This window comes from Garra rufa, chromosome 2 (assembly GCF_049309525.1).
Source record: "Garra rufa chromosome 2, GarRuf1.0, whole genome shotgun sequence".
Lineage (NCBI taxonomy): Eukaryota > Metazoa > Chordata > Actinopteri > Cypriniformes > Cyprinidae > Garra > Garra rufa.
In genome coordinates, this window is record NC_133362.1 from 23981985 (window position 1) to 23996441 (window position 14457).

The window sequence follows — 14457 nt, forward strand, 5'->3', positions numbered from 1 at the left end:
AGAGCAAAATCAGGCAATAGTGTTATAGTCAGACAATGTAAGTCACTTAATAATAACTTCTTGTTTGTTTAACTGTTATAATAAATCAATATCTCCTTTACAAACTCCCTTAAAAATGACTAAATGCCGTCACTCATCTTAGTTCGCAATCTCACAAAGCTCTATTATAATAAACGAAGCTACTGCCCATTCAGTCTCTTATTTACACTCTCTACACTTGAGATACATTAGTCAATGTGCAAAACACATAGAAACCTTTGACGCTCCACTGGTCGGGTCAGTCGCACATGGTGCTCCTAAATATTTTTTCAATATTTTTTCAGTCATACTCAGTAGTTTTTTTTTTTTTTTTTGCCCTTGAACTGCTGGTCGCAGCGGTGCGACCTAAGATTCTTTTTAGTCGCACCATTGAGAAATTAGGTCGCACTCTAGAGCCCTGAAATGCAAATAATTCGCCATTGTCTTCAATCATCTCTCTACTCTGTTTATGTGGTAAGTGAAATTGTATATACTGTAACCTTGCTAACTTACTAGCAAGCAGCTAATCATGTCTCATTAGTGACTCACGTTATTTTACCAAAATGCGTTAATTGTTTTCCGTTCTGAATACAGCGGTTAATTAGGCACGCCATCATGTGGTCGGACAATATTGCCTCTTAATTATTCTGCCATTGGTGCAATTACAATGTATCTAATATTTGTATTAAAAAAATCGCGATACCTCGATTTAATAAAAAAATAAATCGTCTTAAAACGTAAATTCGAATTAATCTAAAAAATTTAAAGAATCGCCCAGCCCTAACTATACATTTAGGGAAACCCTATTGTTAAATTGTCCAAAAACCAGTATTCTCCCCTAAAAACCTACGAACTAGTCCTAGGTTTTTCACTTAATTAGAACAAAACCAGTGCAGAAAGGTTTAAGTTGAACTTTCGACTCGTCGTCATGACAGGACACTTTTACTAAAATGCCTGTAACTCTTGGATGGAAAGAGATATTTTCACCAAACTATAACGGGAATAAAACATAATGTCTATAACTATGCAACCGTTATTCCGAATGACTTCAAAATTGGTATGCAGTGTCTTTGTACAATGTGCCACAAGATTCTATGAGTAAATTTGCATATCTCAAAAAACATGGTTTCCATCGATTTATGAATTTGAGCCCTTATTAGACACAGTTATCAGAGGCTGATTGGAATAGGGCTGCAATGATTATTCGAATCTATTTAATTATTCGATTTTAAAAAATCCTTGATTGCATTTAGCCTGTGTCCAGTAATCAGCAAAATACCGGAAATGCTGCATTCCACATATTAAACTCATAAAAAAATCATAATTAAGCATAATGCCATTACTGCCACACAAACTGTTGAGCTTCTCAAACTTCATCTCTGCATGTTGTTGTGAGTTTGGGATTATTATAACATTCATATGAGAATGCAACATGCACCATTTCATCAGATTTGTAAGGTCAAGCATTTATAAACCTACACAAACACAGGAGAATACATCAATATCTTTCTCAATATGTTAACTGTTTCATTGTGATTTCAAAATAAAAGTTTAAACCCTCACTCTTTAGTTTACATGTTTTGATGTAGCTTTTTATTATAAAGAAATGGCCAAATATTAAAGATTAAGTGGACTTAAATCTAAAAGATTAGATCAAGCAGTAAAATGTAAAAGCAATCATTAGGCTGTTGGCCCTCCGCAGGCATTTCTTATAATGCATAATGTACATTAGTTCTATTGTTTATAATACATTATGTATTTTAACAGTTTTGTTGAGTAAAACCACTGAACTAATTATTATTGCCTCATTGCTGTTATATATGTATTTTACGTCATTTTAAAGGCCATTGTTCACTTAGGTCTATTTTTATAACAAAAAAAATATATAATCATCTGATTACTCAATTAATCATCAGAATAATCGACAGATTACTCGATTACCCAAATAATTGTTAGTGACAGCCTTAGATGGGAATGACCCACGGTGGGCCTGTTTTACTCATGGCCCTAAAGGTCTGTGAGAAATTTGAAACAAATCGACCACTAGGTGGTGCTAACTGTGCTAAATTTTGCGCCTCTAATCATGTCGCGTTTTGCACATACACACAATATTGATATATATATGATAGATCTCCTCATTCTGAACACCTTTTCCTCAAGAACCCCTGCTTTAAATTAAATAGTTCATTAATTATTCATAATTATGTTAAAACCCTCTTTTGCGAAGTAGTATCTAGTTCAAAAATTATTTAAAAAAAACTTATTACAAATAATTCTAAAAACAAATTGAACTTTACACTTTGGTTAGATATAACAGGGTCATAAATCCTAAACAAAAACTCCAAACGTCAGGAAAACTATGTGAGCACATGTGACGGATGATTCTAAACAAGCATGAAGTTTTATGGGAATCTGATTATAGGTGGTGCTATAACAGTCAAAAAAGTTAAAAATCATCTTTCTATGGTAAATGGATTTACCAAAAATGTTTTTTTATATAATTATTATCTGCTTAAATGCCTTAAAAACCTCAATAACAGTTGCTTGCAGCTATATTTATTATGTATATCTTTTTACATTTATTCATGTATATATGAGCAATTTTCTATTTATAAAAGATCCTGAAAAATGTTATTACAGTCGAGTTTGACAGGTGTATTAATTTTTTATTACTTTTTTTTATCTTTCATGTGTCACCTGCTGTAGGTTCGCCTGTACTCTGAAAACTTTTCAAAATGTCCAAGTCTACATAAAGTTTGGATGGAGTTCATTTATATTTGCAGTCAGAATTCTAGTCCAAGCACCTACTTCATAATAATAAGACATGTTTCTTTACCAACATAGAAATTGTGAAGGAGAAGTTGAATCATGTGACACTGAAGACTGATAAATATCATACCTGTTTCTGAGTCTCTCGTTTTGTTCTGCTCCCAACTTTGTTGGGTGTTGACCGGCCCAAATCTTCCTCATCATCCTCCTCTTCCGCCTTCACCACAGGCTTTGATCTTGCTGTTTTTTTCTCCACAGTCTTGGGCTGGCTTGCAGCCTGTGGGAGGTTAAGTTAAATTAAATGACAGGAATTTACTTGCTTTTGTCTCTGAGCATTCACGAGAGAGAGAAAAAGAGCACTCGATGTTCCCTCCCTGACCTGGATCCTGAGAGGAGAAGACCTGCCCTGATTAATGAGATCTACTGCTCTCCCTAAGGTGGCAACTGTCCAAACTAAATTTGGCCACAGATCACCAGCGAGGTCAGCTGTAGGCAAAATAAACTCTGGGAGTGTTGGAGTGACACGAGGAGCCGCTGGCCTCACGCTGCCTGACGTGGTTTCAGGAGAGCCGAGACACGAGGGGGACATTGATGGTGTTGTTTTAGCCTTTATTCAAAGGAACTGAAGCTACATCGTCTAGAAGGAGATGAACAGAACCACAGAGAAAAATAGAACTACAAAGAAAAAGGGATTCAAATCTTAATGCCATTGCTCTTGACACTGATGCTTTCCATCTGTGCTAAAGGTAGGGTGGTCAAGGTCAGAGGAAAAAGACACTTCTGCACTCGCTTTGTAAGAACTCTTCATACATGCTTGTAGAACTTTAAAATACATTGATACTGCAACTATCAGCCAACCTCCTGGGCACAAAACAGGAACATCAATGTACTCACTGAGGAAAAATCAAATCTTCTCAACCCTTGAACTTGTCCTGTAGTCTTCCCTATCAGAGAAACATTCTTAAGGTGCGTTCACACCGGACGCGAATGAAGCGGCAAGCGCGAGTGATTTACATGTTAAGTCAATGCAAAGACGCGAATAGCCATCCTGCAGCGCGAAACGCGCGAATGAGGCGGCGCGAAACGCGCAGCGCGCATTGAGCGTTTCAAGTGATTGCCGCGCGAATCGCACGAGTTCAAAGATCTGAACTTTGGCGAAAATCCGCGCCGCGTTAACCAGTCAGGAGCTTGCTCTAGTAGTGACGGAGGCAGAAATCCGAAACAACAATGGCGGACAAAATCACCGTTGCTGTCTGTGGTTCCTCGGAGCTGTACGATACATCTTTGGACTTTTGTAGAAACAGGAATAAAAGGGATCTTGCTAGGAATAAAGTGAGTGAAGAGGTCGGACAATCTGGTTAGTTTTAAAAAAACGCTCTTTACTCAATTTGACCTACATATACATACATATTGAGACTACAAGCAAGCTAAAGCTGGCAAATTGAGCTCATTCACCTATTTTACAACTACTTTCCCGCTGACGAGTGGCAGAAGCCCCTCCCTTTACGCAAATTCGCGTCTGTTGTGAAGAAAATGTCACGCGCGAATGACACGAATTTTACCGCGCGAATGGCGCGAGTAAACTCAAATGTTCAAGCGTTCAACTACGCGCGAATAGCGCGTTTTTTCCGCGCAAGTCGCGTCCGGTGTGAACGCACCATTAGGGTGTGTTCACACTTGTCACGTTTGATTCGATTAAAACGAACTCTGGTGTGATTGCTCTGTTAGAGTGCTTAATTTGAGTAAGTGTGAACGCTGCCATCTGAACCATGGTGTGCACCAAACAAGTGGACAGAGACACTATAAAGATATAGCGGTCTCTGTCCGCTTCCAGACAAACTCTGGTGCAGTTTGAATTAAATATGAATGCGACACGGACCAAATACTTCTAAACTAACCAAACACAGGAAGTAATGACAAGATGCGATGCTATATGACATGATTTCACGAAGGGAACACATGGTGTAGCCAAAACAAAATGAGCAGAGGGCAAACGTGGAGCAACAAGGAGGTAAAGTGCCTTTTATGAAGTCTTTGTGAGTTTGCAGATGAAAATAAAATCATATACATGTAACAATGAGCATGCTTAGTCCAGCAGATGTGTTTAAGATGTATTTGGCGCTGAGCAGACCAGTGAATTTGGTGTCATACACCCGCAGCTTTAAGTCAAACGCACCTTTTCCTTTTGTTTGGAGTGTTTGGTGTTTCAAGCCAACCAATAAGGTTGTGAATGTATCACTATGTCTTTAGGTTGGGTATCTTTAGGTTTGTGAAAAATGCCAGTGTGAACACTAAGTTGACCAGGACCAAATGTATCATTTTCTTTTTTGGTCTGACCAAATGAACCAAACTACAAGTGTGAACACACCTTTAGTCTAACACTTGTCTGGTGCATCCGGGAAGCTCCTACATCCAGATTGAAAGCCAGAAATTCAAGTCGGAAATGGTTAAAAAAAAAAAAAACAATGAATGACAACAACAGAGCATTGTTTTTGTTGGGGGCGAAATCCAGTCATTTCAATAGAAATCCTTGATCAGAAATTACATGTGAAGGCAGATTTTCAATTGGGTTCAAGTTGGTCAAGGGAATTTGTCATGTTGATCAAAAGAAAGCTGGCAGGTTTGAAAGTGACTTGTGTGAGCTTCATACATTGCTACACTATTGACTTCTGACCTTTTTCACAAGTGAAATTTCACTTCAATTCATTCATGGCATGATTTTTTTATATTAGTCAAATCATTATTTGTATGATTCATGTTTTATTTATAAAACACTTGGAAATGCAAAGGTTAATCTAAAATTGTAGACCCAAGATGTGTTCTTCAGGTGGTCCACTGTATTACTTATTGTGCAGAGTGGTTTCAATATCATAGCACAAGGAGAGTAAATGACACCCTAAACACAGAGTATTTACCAACCCTTCTCTAAATCCTCAACACTGAGCCTTCTCTATTGAACCACAGATCAAACTGCTGGACAGCTCCACATAAAAATGAGAGGCAATTCTAACAGGTGATCTTTTGGCCTCAGCAAAATGTGTGTATTCAACAGCCCCAAATTGGGTTGCTCGGGTGTTCGCAAAAGTTCAGCAGTTCAAGTTGGCAGTGATCAACTGTGAAGTGATTCCAGAGGAATTAAGGTCTCTCCACTCCAGACCTCTCGAGAGCCAATAAGCCTTTTGGCAAGGTCAGCAAAGGTTAACCTATGACACCACGGTCAAGATTCACCAGCTCATTCCCCTTATAGAGAAAAAGTGCCATTCTTGTCTCTCGTAATAGAGTGCGGGAATTCAAAGTGGTGTATTTTCCACAGTTCAATTCTGAATGTGCATACAGACATTGAAATACGAGCCTGCATGTGATCGCAATAAATAAAATCGCTTTAATTAAATACCTCTCTAGTACGGTTTTGACACTGCATTGAGCTGTGGCCCCAGGCTGAGGGCCTTCAGTAACTCGGAGTCTGTCACTACTGTGTAAATCTCCTTTTTTTGGTCCGCACCACTTCGGCCCAACTCCAACGCCGCCAATTGGCCAGTCAGATGGCTCTGAGCAGAAGTGGGAGTCGGTGCAGCAGCGAAGGGGTCAGAGGAGGGTTCCCAAACCTGAGCATCTCCTTCTCTCTCCCAGACAGATAAATCTGCCGCAGCCCACAGGCTGCTCTGAGTGCTCCAGCCCCGGCTCATATGGTCTCTATTAAGACTACTGGGCTGCTGTGCCAAAGCATCTCATACTCACCCTTTGTGCGGTTGGCCTGGCTGTCTCTGACGGTCTCGGCCTAGAGAGGTCCAGTGGGCCTTGTGGCCCGGCTCCTGACAGAATCTTCCGGAGGGCTTGGTAGTCTGGCTTTTCATTGTAGCCAAGGTTTTTCACACTGGACAGGTACCTGGCAATCTCTGCAAGAGGTCAGAAAGAAGAACATCTGAATATTCCAAAACCTAAAGGGATAGCTTACCTAAAAAAGAAAATTCTGTCACCATTTACCCTCATGTCATTCCACACTTTAATTGTTCTGTCGAACTCAAAGATATATTTAGAAGAACATTTCAGTTTTTGTTAAAACAAAGAAACTTTCAAGTGGCATGAAATAAATCTAAACACTTCCATTTATCAAATTAATTCAGTCAAAAGACTACATCGAATATCGCAGCACAAACCTCAAAATTCATTGGTTCTTGCATGTCACAGGACTAAACGTCAAGAAGTTTGAGCTTTGTACAGTATGACCATATTTGTGACCCTAGACTACAAACCCAGTCATAAGTAGCACAGGTATATTTGTAGCAATAGCCAACAATACATTGTATAAGTCAAAATGATTGATTTTTCTTTTATGCCAAAAATCATTAGGATAATAAGTAAAATCATGTTCCATGAGGTTATTTTATAAATTTCTTACTGTAAATATATAAAAACTTAATTTTTGATAAGTAACATGCATTGCTAAGAAATTAATTTGGACAACTTTAAAGGCGATTTTCTCAGTGTTTAAAGTTTTGCACCCTGAGATTCTCGATTTTCAAATCTTGAAAATCAGATGTTGAGCAGGACGCATTGTCGAAACACCTCATCATGTAAATATATCCTTTCTGGAAACTACCGAAGTGAGGACTACTGTGGAGGTGGACCGTGGTTGCGTATTAGCATAATTCACAGATAAACCCCAACTGAGCATGGTCTGCATGTTTTATGTTGATGCATCCTGCAGTTGACCTAGATGCTTACGGAAAGCACGCGCAAAAGTCCGGCCAACTGACAACCTGCATCTGCAGACTTAATTTTCATTCCAAAGGGAACAAAAACCACATCTTTCTAACAAATGGACGGTGGCAGGAGCACAATGTAGAAGGGCCTCTCTGTTCATACGAGAACACAAATGTGTGTCTAATATGGGCACCTTCCATTCTTCACTGTAATAAATATGCTAGATGCAGTGCTACGCCGGTGCGTATTCTCTTTGTGGCAGGCCAGCTGAATGTATACCACATGCGCAGCCTTGATGCATGTTAGAGGTCTTATCTTTCTGGTCCAGCTGCAGCCAGCCTCTCAAGGTTGGGGGAATAAGGCCTCATCATAATCATAGATCACAAAGCCCCCTTTCAGAAGACGCACATGCCCTCGCTCCCTGCGGAGGGGGGAATGATACTGCGGGGACGCTAGAGTCCGTTGATGAAGGAGAGGCAAGGAGATTGCGCTTGTGGGGATGGCGAGGAAGCGACATCCCTGCCCCATACTGTACCTTGCTGATCAATGCAAATGGTCTGCATGCTCACGTGCACCTACCCGTGCTGGAGCCAGAGGTGGACATATCCAGGACAGAATCTGGCAGTTTAGACATCAGCCTGTGGTCAAGAGATGATAAAGAGAAAGGTTAACCAGAGGTCTTGTTGCAAAATCTATCTTTAAACACATCTTTGCTTTTCACTCTATTTGACTATTCTCTATTCTGAGGATCTGCAGATTCTTATAATCCACAGCTTAAATTTCCAGGCAAGAAAGAAAATCTGTGGCTTTACACCTTTGGTGGAGTTTTAAGGCTTTAACGAAGCAGCTGAGTGAATAATTCGGGCTGAATAAGCACAGAAAGCTTCTGATCAGCAGCCACTGTACACAACAGAGCACAAGACCTAGACCTGTGGTGAAAAGGGGAACGTACTTGGCCTTGGCCTCCTGGACCTCAGCTGGGTTTTTAAGAGATGAGAGCCAGGGCAGAGTTCCACACTGCCAGTGAAGCAAGCAGTAGCCCAACACCTCCAAGTCTCCTCGTCTGGACGGGGCTGTTGGAGAAAGCGAAGATAAGGAAAAGAAGTTGAGTGTCGGTTGAGAAGCAAGTTAAAGCCCTTTGATTGAATGACCCGTCCATTGGCTCCTGAAATATGCCCTTATAAAAAAGGCAGAGAATGGGAGGGGGGTTGATAGAGAGGAGTATTTTGTTTTCTCAGCTGGTGCCCTGGCCTGCCTCTGAGGCTAACGGGGCTTTTCTATAAGGGGCTGAGAGTTGAAAGAGTAGGTCAGTTTCCTCCCACCAGCGTTCCTCACATCTCTCTCACACTCCCTCCTCCTTCGTCTGGTCTGGCGACTCGTCCAGGAACCTGATCCTGACGGCCTCTGACATGATCCAGACAGCCTGTGGCCCGGCCCGACACTCTCTCCGATGGAGAGCCAAGCAGTAAAACAAAGAAATAAATGTCTGGGCCCAAATAGTTTCCACATGTTTCTGGATTCCGTGGGGTCTCCGCTGGCCCTAAGAGAAGAGCCTGAGAGCGTGTGCATGTGCTCCCTAGACCTCCTCCAACTCCACCTCTGCCGTAGCACATTACACAACTGCCATCTAGTGTAAATGTCTTTTGTATATTTAAAAACTTTTTACAAGGCCACTACATCTTGTATTGTTCTCACATTTATTTAATATCCAAGAAGAAACTCTACCCTTGGCTAGGTATGAATACAGATTTCTTAAATCGGTTTGTTTCTGATTCTCAAACTCTTGATTTTAATTTGATTAAATTCGATTCCAACTCTTTTGGGAAGGATGCAGTGATAAATGTCAATTTTGCTTGCACATTCTTAGAAAATCTAATTCTGTAAATTATACCAAAGTTCAGACTGATTCAAATCGCTAACTCATCTTCCTGGACTATTCATTACAAGAACCAACTCATAAGAGCCTGATGCTTCAGTGGGGATTGAAGCATTCACTTAAGAATTTGGTTATAAGTCATGCTGTATGTTTTTAATTTACTAAAAAGAACCAGGTCATAAGAGAATCATTCATTTATGAATCAGACTAAACAATTCATGTTGTCTATTTCTGATTTACTAAACAGAAGCAGCTTACAAAAGGCATTTGCCTTTTAGTCAGACTACACTGGTCATGCTGCATGTTTGTTTTTGCGTGAAGCCTGTGAGAACTTTTGAAAAAAATATCCCTAAAACATACCCATCTCCACCCTTGATCCCTAAACCTACACATCTCCAGCGGAATAAGAAAAACGTCTAAAACTATGAGCTAAAAATATATGCCGCCAAAATAATTCAAAGCATTTTCGTTTTTTTAGCAAAGTGCATCCAGAATTTTCAGTTTTGGTTTCTGCCAAGAATTCTCATTTTGGTACACCCCTAGTTTAAATTAAAAAAAATTGAACCCAGTACTAATTTATTTTTATTTCATTTGTCTGGCACTGCTAAACAATTCATACTTTAGATTCTCCCTCCCATGATCCCTAAACCTACACATCTCCACTCCTAAACCTACCATCTCCATAGATCTTGTGTACTGCAGTGAAGAAGGGCTACTTGAAATTTCGGCTGCTGAAAATTATCGACCAAAAATGGCATTTTCAGCCGAATAAGAAAAACAGCTAAAACTATGAGCTGAAAATATATGCCTGAAAATTGTACATTTTCAGCCAAGTGCATCCAGAATTTTCAGTTTTGGTTTCGGCCCGGATTTTTATTTTGATGCATCCCTAGCATTCTAACATTTTTTTTTACCCAGCACTAAAATGTTTTATTTCATTTGTCTGGCAATGCTTAACAACTCATATTCTTGATTCTACACAACTGTTCTTAACCTCAGGAGCAGAGGAGATTAGTACTTTTGGAATGAGTACAAGGGTTTTGGTCTTCAAATAATCCAAAAAGAGCTGGTTTCACACTTGCATAAGCTCAATGGGAATCTATCCCAGTTCAGTTTTAACAACACTGCTCTAATGTTACAGCAAAAGCATTTGCTTATGAGCACTGAGTGTGAAATGGCCTCACTTAAACCGACCAATTACCGTAGTCTTACACCAACCAGACAGACAGCAGCAGCAGCATTTATATATGAAATATTCATTTTGGATCCCAGCTATTAAACTAAAATACATTTTGGGTCAGACTGACCAATTACGGGTTGACTTTAAGCCAAGGACCCTCAATGAATTACGGTCACCTAAATTTAAATCTGAATGGAATGGTTTTGTCAGTTCTGCTCATATATGAGAGTTAACCTCCCGTTAAGCATGTCCCTTCATGAAAAGCTCCAACTTCATCAATAAGGGTAAATTAAGGCACATCATTTGTTCGTGCCTAGAGAGTGTGTTAACTCAATACTGTAACTGCAGTCCATCTCCTGAGAAATTACCTATTGACTGCATTCATCAAAAGGGAAAATCTCTGCCTAAATCCATGACCATCATTGATCCTGCCATGCCCATTACAGAATCAGCCTCCCTGCCCGCTAGCCAGCAACACCATTAGGTAACGTATATAGGTTTTCTTTATTTTTCTTCAACCTTGACCAAACTAATTTAGCAAACACACAATTTAACAGAAAAGATTTTAACATCCCTCACAGGTGACCTTGAAAAAAATGCTTCTTAAGTGGCACGTAAAAAGGGAACTATGACTAAAGACCAAAGTGCACAAGATAAGACACGCTTCGTAAACATTTTGTCCGCCTCTATAATAGGGAGCCGAAGGGGTGGGCTGCCTGGCCTAGTCCTGACACCGATTCACTTATAAAAAGGCCAATCCACAAGAACGATGTATTCCAGGCTGAGAACAACACCTTCCATCAGATAGAAGCTGTTGTTCATAATTACGGTCTATTGTTATTGTGATTATCCAAAGCGCCATGTCAAACTCTTGAACCTCTCCTCCTGAATTTCAGCCGGCTCACTTCAACCCTACAGGTGATAATTAGGCCTTTAGCACGGGGTTCTGCGGGACACGAAGTGCCCATCTCTGCACTCCTCACCATGGTAACAAATCAACATCTACACGGGGTGCCAGGGGCCAAAAGAAAAGAAACACTCTGCAATCTGCATTCATCTACAGGGCAGACGATGCTAATGACCTACACAACGGTCGCCGACAGCCTACGTCAAGACAGCTAGTGCGGTGACATCGGCTTGGCTACAGATTGTTTGATAGTGCCACAAACGAGGTTTGTCAAATTTACAGCCTTGCTGCTTTGAGTTTAGCTTTAGGAGTGGATCAGGACTCTGAACTCCTGAGTCAGTGCATCAGTGGGTAGGTGTTTTTATAAACTCTCAAGTGTTATATCACTTGCCATATGCAGTGTGATTTACACAGTACAACTGGCCATACATTTACAGAGCAGTGAGACAATATCAGGACCATATGTAGAATCCTGTACATGAAAAGTTAACAAATTGTATCAGGTAAGAACATGGTCTTGTCTGAAAGCAGCCAGACCTTGGTCTGAACTTGAGCATGATTTACTTTCTGATGTATTAAACTATGTGTTGCTCCAAGTCTGTGCTATGAGCTACAAGTCATACACTTTTTTCCCTTTGATATCATTACATAGAAATAATGCACACATATTCATCCTCCACATATAAAACCAACTTTCAGAGAAGTTCACTTTTAGAACAAAAATTTACAGATAATTTACTCACCCCCTTGTCATCCTAGATGTTCATGTCTTTATTTTCTTGAGTTGTAAAGAAATTGTTTTTGAAGAAAACATTTCAGGATTTCTATCCATATAGTTCTATGGTGCCCCCGAGTTTGAACTTCCAAAATGCAGTTTAAATGCAGCTTCAAAAGGCTCTAAACTATCCCAGCCGAGGAAGAACGGTCTTATCTAGCAAAACGATTGGTTATTTTCTAAAAAAAAAAAAATTGACAAATTATATACTTTTTAACCTCAAATGCTTGTCTTGTCTAGCTCTGCATCAACTCTGGTTCAATACATTTTCTTCTCCAACTTCAAAGTCATCCTACATCATATTTGATCATCAGCATTTGATCTTCTTTGCACGTTCACTTTGCAAACATTGGGTCGGAACTTCAGCAGCGATGTAGGACGATTCTGAAGTTGAACAAAATCAGATGTTAGTTTTTCGACCTACCCTGACTGTCTTGAACCGGAATACACAGAGTTGATGCAGAGCTGAACAAGACAAGCATTTAAGGTTAAAAAGTATATCAATTGTCAATTTTTATTTAGAAAATAACCAATGGTTTTGCTAGATAAGGCCCTTCTGGAAGTTCAAACTCAGAGGCACCATAGAAGTCCACTATACTGAGAGAAATCCTGAAATGTTTTCCTCAAAAACATAATTTCTTTAGGACTGAAGAAAGAAAGACAAACATCTTGGATGACAAATTTTTGTCCTGGAAGTGAACTTCTCCTTTAATAAAATAATACAATACTGTTTTATAGTATATAGAAAATATGGAAATAGTTACAAACTACTTAAAAGTTATTTTTGTCTTGCTTGTTAATTCCATGAACCCCCAAATATGATTTCCTTTAAAGGGATATACTTACATAAAAATAATGGCAGCTATGTATTTTAATGTGTATATTCCTATTTTTTTTAAGTGAGAAAAGAGACCTGTTACTTACAGTAAATAAATAAAAAAGTCCAAAAAGTAAGAAAATTACTGAAACTGTAATATGTTTAATATATAAATGAATCTTAATGCTTTTTTTAAATATTTAAATTATTATAAATATTTCACAAAACATTTTGGCACCATGGGGTTCTTATTATACCAACTTGCTACATTTAGGGGGAAAAATCATCCATTGTCAAATATTAAACTTTAAATATTTTTCTGCTGACTGGGCATCTTGTATTTTTTCCATGTGTTTTCAGAATTAACAGCAACAGAAACCTGGCTATTAGCAAGCTTTACCACTGTGAATTCAGTATTGAACTCCTGTAATATCTTATGGCCACTGCATTCAGAGATATTGGCTTTGAGTCCCAGTTCAACAAAACATCAAAGCTTTAATTAATAGTAAATGCATACAAGATGCAGGTTATGACTTTGACTAATTAGGGATTTCTTGAATTAAGTCTGCCCAAGTAAGCATGGATAGAACAATCAATATCCAATAAAAAGGACTGTACACAATTTACAAGTTAATGTGTTTCCAATAGCGTGACCCAGAGTTGAGGACATGATACTGACAAGTCCCAGCAACATAAACAGGACCCTATTATAAGGTGAGTAATAATATGGATAGTTAATTCATACTTTTTGGTGAACCTCTTCCTTTAAAGTGAACATGAGATTAAAACTGACACCATTTACTTACTTAACGCATGTTCCATGTCTAACTGTGGCTAATACATTGATTCATGTTTTTTCAAAGAAGGGTTGTCTTTGTAATCCTTAATCAAATTTCCAAAACCATTTTCTTTCCTTTTCCCTATTACAATTTCAAAAAGATATAAAGTAAAACAGAATTAAAACCAGTTGTAAACAGCAATTCATGTTGACTTTAACTGGTAAATGTTGGACATTTGTGCATAATAGCATATGTTTCTATCTCAGTAATACCTCAGGGTGGTTTCAAAAGATAAAATAAACGACACATTTCACATTACCTACTCCTTTGTGAGCGTCAATGCTTGTATACTCAATAGTGCCATTGTGTCCTTTCTTAGGGTTCTCTTTGTACTCTTTATGCTCGCCATTAGGACAGTATCTGTATGAGAGACCATAGTCAGCCAGGTACACCTGCAGGAGATAAAGTCAGCATAAATCATCTTAAAGACAAACTGAATCCCTCCTACTGTATATGGTATGGTATGTTAGTGCAAAGCACAAGAAAATGGGGTCAGTATTTAGGTTGTGACAGCAGATTGAGACATTCATTGATTATACTCGAGAGTAAGTTCCAAATGTCATCAATGCTGG

General features: G+C 39.0%; 1 protein-coding gene across 1 annotated transcript in view; it reads right to left on the bottom strand.

Annotated features, from left to right (window-relative positions):
* The window catches only part of vrk2 (VRK serine/threonine kinase 2), a 29168-nt gene that overhangs the window by 1277 nt on the left and 13434 nt on the right, over positions 1-14457 (bottom strand). Inside the window, exons 7-11 of the mRNA XM_073833927.1 lie at positions 14145-14277; positions 8444-8564; positions 8071-8129; positions 6526-6683; positions 2918-3064 (exon numbers count right to left, since the gene is read on the bottom strand). Coding sequence (XP_073690028.1) covers positions 2918-3064; positions 6526-6683; positions 8071-8129; positions 8444-8564; positions 14145-14277 — 618 coding nt within the window. The remainder of the gene's footprint in view (positions 1-2917; positions 3065-6525; positions 6684-8070; positions 8130-8443; positions 8565-14144; positions 14278-14457) is intronic.